General features: G+C 65.5%; 1 protein-coding gene across 1 annotated transcript; it reads left to right on the plus strand.

Annotated features, from left to right (window-relative positions):
- The first annotated feature begins 32 nt into the window (after positions 1 to 32).
- Positions 33 to 7,586, plus strand: RNF166 (ring finger protein 166). Its single transcript, XM_029925799.1, has 5 exons — positions 33 to 4,470; positions 5,814 to 5,926; positions 6,180 to 6,294; positions 6,371 to 6,478; positions 7,234 to 7,586. The coding sequence occupies exons 1-5, from the start codon at positions 4,216 to 4,218 to the stop codon at positions 7,297 to 7,299; spliced, it is 657 nt and encodes a 218-aa protein (XP_029781659.1). The 5' UTR covers positions 33 to 4,215; the 3' UTR covers positions 7,300 to 7,586.

The raw sequence follows: 7,586 nt of genomic DNA on the forward strand, positions 1-7,586 counted from the left end.
TCGGGCGGGGGCGCGGGGCTCCCTGCGCAGCGCCGTCCCCGTCCGCTTCAGCCCAGCCTCCTGCCCGCCAGTCCCGGGCGACCCGACCACCCCGTCGGAGCACCGGGCGACCTGCAGCCCTGCTGTCCCGGGGCCCCTGGGGTCTGCGGACGGCTGCCGCGGACCTATCCGGGTCCTCGGAGGGCAGCGGGCGACCTCTGCGCCAGTCGCCTTCGATCCCGTCCCCTGGAGACTCGGGTGGGCATGTGTAAATAAATGTCTTGTGGCTTTTGTTGCCAATTCCTTTCCGGACCCGCTGTCTGCTTGTCTTGACTGCAGAGGACAGGACTTCCCTAAAGTTAGGCGAGGGGCTTGTGGGGACTCCTGTGCTGTTTTCTTTTGTTTTGGCGGAGAACTTGGATCCTATTTATCATTGAGCAGCCGGGCGGGCAGCCAGGTGGCCCTGGGGGTCCGGGGTTTCCGGCCGCACCGGGGCCTGCAGCGGGCTCCTGCAGGGTGTTTCAGCAACAGAAACCTGAGGATGTGGCTCCCCTCGCAACTGAGAGCTGCACTCAAGTCTCCTCGGAGCTGCCAGCCTTGTTGGAAGGGAGCCGAGAGCAGTGTCTGCTCTGCGACTCTCTCCTGGCTGAATAAAACAGCTCTTGAGTGTAATGAGCAGGCTGGGAAGAGGGGTCAGGAGGGCTGGGTAGGCAGCAGGCGGGGCTCCGAAGGAGGTGGGGCTTTCACTCCAAGGGTCTGGGCCGGTGCACCCAGTCGAGTAGTCTCCCCTAGAGCATTTTGCAAACCAGGCTAGCGGACTTGGGAGGCTCCTGATGCAAAGATGGAACTGCTGGTACGCGTGTGCCTGCCAGCCCCCGGGGCGCGGCAGCACCCAGGATGGCCTCCTCAGGCAGCACGGGCGCCTGCCCGCACCAGGAGAGCACTCCAGCTTGTGGAGAGGGGCTCGGGGCCTCTCTTTCTCAGGCCACTTGTGACATTTTGTCAGAGCAGTCTCTGAACAGGACACCGTTCTTGTAAGCGCCAGTGGGTGTTTTGAGGTGTGTTCTGCACTTGTTTGGTCCCTCATTGGGAGAACCGTGAGGCTTGTCCTGGGACCAGCGTTTAGAAAGCCCCTCCTGGTCTTCGGATTTTGTCCCCTTGGCATCAGCATTTACGCAGCCCTGGGCCACAGCATTCCAGTCTTCTGGAGAACAATCTGTGTCCTCTCTCCATTTTCTAAATAACCCTTTTCTTAAAATGTGGTCTTTAGACAACACTGTACAGAATTGTTGGGAAAGCGCCACCTCCCGTAAACCCCTCCCCCACCAGGGTTTTCCTGGCACAGTCTGCTCTCTCCCAGGTCTCGGGCGGCCCCAGAGCCTCTTCTGTAACTTCTTCCGTAAAAGACTTCCTCCCCAGCTCTCCCTGCTGGCTTATTGTCTGGGCTGTTCTGTCTTGGTCTCTGACTTTTCCTCAGCGTCTTGTCTGGTATCGTGAAGGCACAGGTGACATAAAGGCTCCCCCTTGGCCCTAAAAACTGTGCTGGTCTGATTATGCCGTCCGCACAGTGACCGAACCAGCTTCTAGTGGGGAGAGGAGCCGTGTGCGGGCAGCACGGGACGAAGAGGAGACGTCATGGGGGGCGGTCGGTCACGAGGCCCGTGGCGAGGCCTGCGGAAGAGCTCCCGAGAATGCCCCAGGAGCCCCAGAGGGAGCTGGTGGTTCCTCCGGGCCCGGGGACATCCTCGGGCCTAAGTCACCCCTGGAACCAGAAGCCACTTGGCTGTTATCCTCTGAGGCCGTCGCCGGACAGCCTGGGCCCGCCGGGCAGGCTCAGCCCTCGCTCCCTCTGGCCTCCGGTCCTGCCGCCTCAGCGTCCTCACAGGCTGTCAGAAAAATAAAAACGCTGACTCTCTAGGGTCAACACAGGGAGTGACAGACACTGAGTGCCCCGTGCACCACGGCCTCGGGGCAGCTGCTGTCGTTCTGCTCTGCTATTAGAGACCTCGTTCCCAAGTGTCACGGCAAAGCCAGAGTTGGTGCTCAGGCGGTCAGGCCCCCCCTGCCCCAGCCTGGGCTCTTGCAGCAGTGACCCTAGAGGTCCTGGGGACCACTGAGCCTTTACATCCCCCACCCCCGGCACCCAGACCAACAAGCAGGCTCTGGGCAGAGTCCCAGAGGCCCCAGGAGTCCCCGTCACCCCCTGCCTGGTGGCTGCGAGCACAGGCAGGCTTACCTGGATTTGCATGTGGGAACCAGGACGTGAGCCATCGACACCATCCGAAGAGGCTGCGGAAGTTGGGCTCTGCCACTCAGGACAGCTCCGGGTGCCTGTGGGCCCGGCCCGATTGCCTTCTTGGGCCCCCGAGTCTGGGGTGGGAGAGCAGACCCCCCCAGCTGGCTCTGTCCACTGAGAAGCCCCTCGGGCACGTGCGGGCAGAACCTCCTTGGAAGAAGTGGGCACCGCCTGGCACCCCTCCGCAGTCAGTGTGGAGACCCGGCTGCCGGCTGGTCGTGCCTCCGGCCCTGTGGCACCAGGCGGGCATGGTGGGGTTCTGGCGGGGGCCACGCGGGCCTTCTCACGCCCCCGAGCTTCCCTGCCTCCTGCTGCTGGCAGAGTGGTGCCTTCACCTCAGCCAGCCTCTCTTGTCAGAGACGGCACCCAGGGCCCTGCCTTCCGCTGCCGCCGTGGCGATGGCGCGCCCCGGGTGCTCCTGTGGCCTTGCCTCCTGCGTGCGGCTCTCACAGCTGTGCCAGGCACGACCTCTGAGTGTACACGTCAGTGAGTGTCGGGCAGTCCGCCCGTCAACCTTCCGTCACTGCTGTCTCCCCAGGAGGAAACTTCCTCCCCATGAGCCACCAGACCCCCCCGGCCCCCGCCCCAGAAACCACCAGTCTGCATTCTGTCCACGGTGGGTCTGCTCTGGACTTTTCACGCAAACGGAATCACACAACACGCGTCCCGAGCATGGTGTTGCTGTGGCTCACCCCCCTGGCGGCATCCGCCATCTTTCACCTTCGCATGTCCGTGTGTCCATCGCCCACGGACCATGTTGCCCCCACTGGGACAGGAGCAGGGCTCTCCTCCAGTGACCTGGCCAAGTGAGTGGCCTCCCTTGGCCATTAGGCTGGGCACATCCCCGGGGTGGCCAGAGACCGGTTCTGGGTGGGCGGGCACCTCTGTTACGGGCCTGCCATGGGTGCCCGCACCGGCTGAGGTAAGGGACAGGTGGACCAGCGTCCCGGCGCTCTGGGGAAAGGGCTGCTGGGAATTTCCTTGGCCTTGGGCCAGCCTGGGCCTTCTCACGTGCAGTGTGGGTGCAAACGCTGACAAGCCTGGGCAGGGGCTGCACCAGATGCCCGCGGTTGGGAGGGCACCCAGCGCTGGGCAGCAGGAGGGACTCTGGATCGCGCTTGGCTGCCTATTCCCGGGAAGGAGGTGGGAGAATGCTGCCTGCTTCGCCTCGCGGAGTGGAGTTGGGGGGGAGCCCTCACGCCCGGCGCCCCCCAGTCCCACCTGCGCCGTCACACAGGGGAGAGGTCAGCTGGCCTCGCCCGATGCCCTGCAGCCTCCGAAGGGGCCGTGCCCCTCGCGGGTGTGGGCCTGGCCTGACCCAGGGGCCGCGTCCGCATCTGCGGTTCCCACGGCGCTTCCTGCGATCCAGCCCCCCCCCCACCCGGGTGTCTTCTAGCCCGGAGGCCCCACTGACTGCCTTTCCTCCTGCCTGAGTGACAGGCGGCGGGGGGGGGGGGGTGCATATCTGTGTCCCCTGGCTGTCCTCCTGATGCGGCATCTCCAGGACAGTGCCAAGAGCCCAAGGCTGCAAAGAGCCTCGGGTGCCTGAGTGCGTGCCTGGGGCCTGAGCCGCCTCTGTCACCGTGCCTCCGCTCAGGCTCCGTCCACGGCCAGTGATAGCCCCGCTGCACAGCTTTGGCCCTGCCGAGTCCAGAGAGTCTCGGGCCTGTGGGGCCCTGTGGTTTCCTCTCCCAGCACTGTTTGTGGTCTTGCTCTTGAGAGCGTGTGGGTGGGACGTCCCTGGAGCACCTGAGGCACTGTCACCACATGGCCGGGCCCGGTCTCCCCCCGCGGCTGCGGCACTGGCTGGGCACAGAGCACCAGCCGACGCTTCACCGGCATCCTGGACACGGCAGCCCTGGAAACCCGCAGCGGGAGGGGACTGGGCTCGTCTTTTAGCCAGAGAGCAGCTGTCCCATCAGTAGGATTTAGGAGCAGAAATGACCGTCTCCAGAAACGCGCCGCCGACGGGGAAGGACCGGGCCTGTGAGGTGCAGGCCCGCAGCAGCGCTCCAGCCCGTGCCCCCTGCCGCTGCAGGTTCTGCGGGGAGTGCCTCCAGCCGTGCCTGCAGGTGCCATCGCCCCTGTGCCCGCTGTGCCGCCTGCCTTTCGACCCCAAGAAGGTGGACAAGGCCACCCATGTGGAGAAGCAGCTCTCCTCCTACAAGGCGCCCTGCAGGGGCTGCAACAAGAAGGTATGCCCCCATAGGATCTTCCTGGGGGGAGGAGCTTGTACCCCCCCGAAAGGGCCTTCCCCGGGAGGGGGGGCAGCACCGCCGTTGGGCAGAGGAACTGGGCTGGGCTGCCCCGCCCCGCCCCCACAGCACCACTTACCTCCCAGTGGCCTGGCCACACCCCCCACATCTGCCCCGCAGCTGGGCCAAGCTCAGGGTCTTGTGTTGTCATCGGGTAGCCATTGTCCTGTGGCTGATTTGAGTCCTGCCGACCGTGGGCCCCAGGCCGAATGGAAGGGAGCATCTCCAGTGCTGAACGCCCCCGCCCTGGGTGCCTTTGTCACCTACCTGGCCTGCCCAGAGCCCCTCATGGTGGCCCAGCCCCAAGAACGGACTCTGACTTTGCACGATGACTTTTGTCTCAGCTTGACAGCTCATACTAACTTCTCACAGCAGAGAGCAGCCCCTGGTTGCTTTGTCCTGAAGGTCAGGGCCTGGACGCGCAGGGCCCCCCGGGCTCTGCAGTGAGGCTCCATGGCCTCCTTCCCTGGCAGGTTGCCCTTTTCCCCGAAAGGGAGCAGGCAGGGCCCTGTCCTTCACCACCACTTTCTCTGATGTGTCTACACACACAGGCCACAGTGGCGGCCCGAGCCAAGCTGGGAGCCAGGCTGCCCTTGGGAGGCCCTTCTCCTGTGACCCTGGGCAGCGGGGTGGGATGGTGGCCCAGGGACGGGTGCTCACACCCTCCTCGGTCCTGTGAGCGAGCTATTTGTGAAACGTTTGCTCCCAGGCTTATGGCGTTGCTGATGTGTCACGATTGGTGGCTTTACCAATCCTGTGCTTATTCCTTTACTTGGGTCATTCACTGGAGCTGTACCGAGGCCCCCACACCCACCCCTGCTCCCCGCCCTTGGCCAGAGCATGTGGCCTGGGCCTGGCTGAGGAGAAGGCAGGGCTGTGGTCGGCTTTGGTGCAGTCTGGTAAGGAGCTGGGTTACACGCTTGTCTATTAAAGAATGCTGTCCATCAGTTTCTGTTGTGAGGGCTATTTTCCCAAACAAATGCTCTTCCGGCTTCCTCAGGGACCGCCCCTGCCCCTCTGCAGCCCCCAAGGGACCCCAGCTGAGGTGTGTTCCTGACAAGTGGCTGGTGGCCCAGTGCCTGTGTGGCTGTGGCTTGACGCTGTGCGCACCCGCCGGTGGGTGTCCTACATCCGTGTCTCTTCTCCAGCAGGGACCCCAGGCCCCCCAACGAGGCCTCTCACTGCTGACACAGCGCGCTGGGCCGTGAGCGGCAGAGGCGGGGCTGTCCCCCCGCCTCTGGAGGCTGACACTGGCCCTCCCTCTTCTCTGCCCCTCTTCCCAGGTGACGCTGGCCAAGATGAGGGTGCACGTTTCCTCCTGCATGAAGGTCCAGGAGCAAATGGCCAACTGCCCCAAGTTCGTCCCTGTGGTGCCCACGTCCCAGCCCATCCCCAGGTCAGCAGCCCACGACGGGCACTTATGGGGGCAGCTCCTGGCCCGTTGCTGTCCCTTGAGGAGGTGGAGGCCCACGCAGGCTCACACAGCCCCTCCCCCAGGGGAGTGCTGTCCCCAGAAAGGCCGGGCTGGAAAGATGCCCTCCCAGGGGCAGAGCCACACTGGAGGAAGGGAGGGGCCAAGAGTCTTGGGGGGGACAGGGCCCAGGAGGGCGGCCAGAGTGGCCCCCGCTCACCTCCCACCGCCACCCCAGCGCCGTCCCCAACAGGTCCACCTTCACTTGCCCCTACTGTGGCGCCCGAAATCTGGACCAGCAGGAGCTGCTGAGGCACTGTGTGGACAACCATCGCAGTGACCCCAACCGCGTGGTGAGTGGCCCGCCCAGGACCTGCGGCGGGGGTGCCCCCCGCCCGAGCGTGGCTTCAGCAGGGCCCTCTGTTCCAGGTCTGCCCCATCTGCTCGGCCATGCCCTGGGGGGACCCCAGCTACAAGAGCGCCAACTTTCTGCAGCACCTGCTGCACAGGCACAAATTCTCCTACGACACCTTTGTGGTAGGTGCCCCGCCTCGCCCTGTCCCTGCCCGAGGCTCCAGGCCTCAGCAGCTGGGAGGGAGGTGGGGATGGTTTCTTGGGGGGCCACCTAGTGCCACCCCTGAAGGGCCTGGGGGCTCGAGCTGCACAGAGCAGTCCCGCCAGGGACCCCTTTTGTTTTGCTTGGTCACCCCTGCCCCGGACCAGTAGCCCTCTCCTCAGGCTCTGCCCTGTGGCCTGCAGACACCATGCCAGTGGGAGGTGACAGGCTTCCCTCCCGGTGCGGGGAGAAGAGCTGCAGGGGCCCTGCCCCCCCTACCTGTGGCGGGTCAGAACCCTTGTCTCCCCCCCACACCTGTGGCGGGTCAGAACCCTTGTCTCCCCCCCACACCTGTGGCGGGTCAGAACCCTTGTCTTCCTCCCTCCCCCACGGGCAGCCTGCAGACCCTCTGGCATCAGGACCTCTGGGACTACTTGCTGTCAGCCCTGTCGCCCCGTCCTAATTGCCAGGGGCGCAGAGAGGCCTGGCTCCCCTCCCTGCTCGGTGCAGAGCCCTGGGACTGTGGGCTGGGCTGGAGGACTGAGCTCCTCCCACAGGCCCGCTCCCACCCGGTGTCTGCGGTGCCCTTGTGAAGCCAGGTGTGGCTCCCAGGCCGGGCAGCCTGACGCCCCTCGGGGCTGTCCTGCAGCGCCTCCCTGACACTGGACGGGGCTGTCCTGCCTGGGGGCCCCGAAAGGCCACCGGTGCAGCCCCGCCTTCGCCTCCTGTCTCGCAGGACTACAGCATCGACGAGGAAGCTGCCTTCCAGGCTGCCCTGGCCCTATCCCTCTCCGAGAACTGAAGGCGCAGCCTAGCCGCTGGACCTGCACCCTCCCAGCGCAGGGCACAGGGCCGTGCGGGCTCCGTGAGGCCCAGCACCTGCGTGGGAGCGCACCTTTGGGACCAAGCGGGGCGTCTGTGGCCACGGGGGGGCAGCCCCGAGCCCACCGGCTGCGTCCTCACCGGTGGCTGGATCTTCGGTGCTTCAGGCAGAGCAGGCCCCGGTAGGGGGCCGGCGCGACGGGCCTGGGGGCAGCCAGCTGTCTGTCTCAAAGCCATGAGTCCCCCCCCCCCCCCCCCCCCCCCCCC

This window comes from Suricata suricatta, chromosome 16 (assembly GCF_006229205.1).
Source record: "Suricata suricatta isolate VVHF042 chromosome 16, meerkat_22Aug2017_6uvM2_HiC, whole genome shotgun sequence".
Lineage (NCBI taxonomy): Eukaryota > Metazoa > Chordata > Mammalia > Carnivora > Herpestidae > Suricata > Suricata suricatta.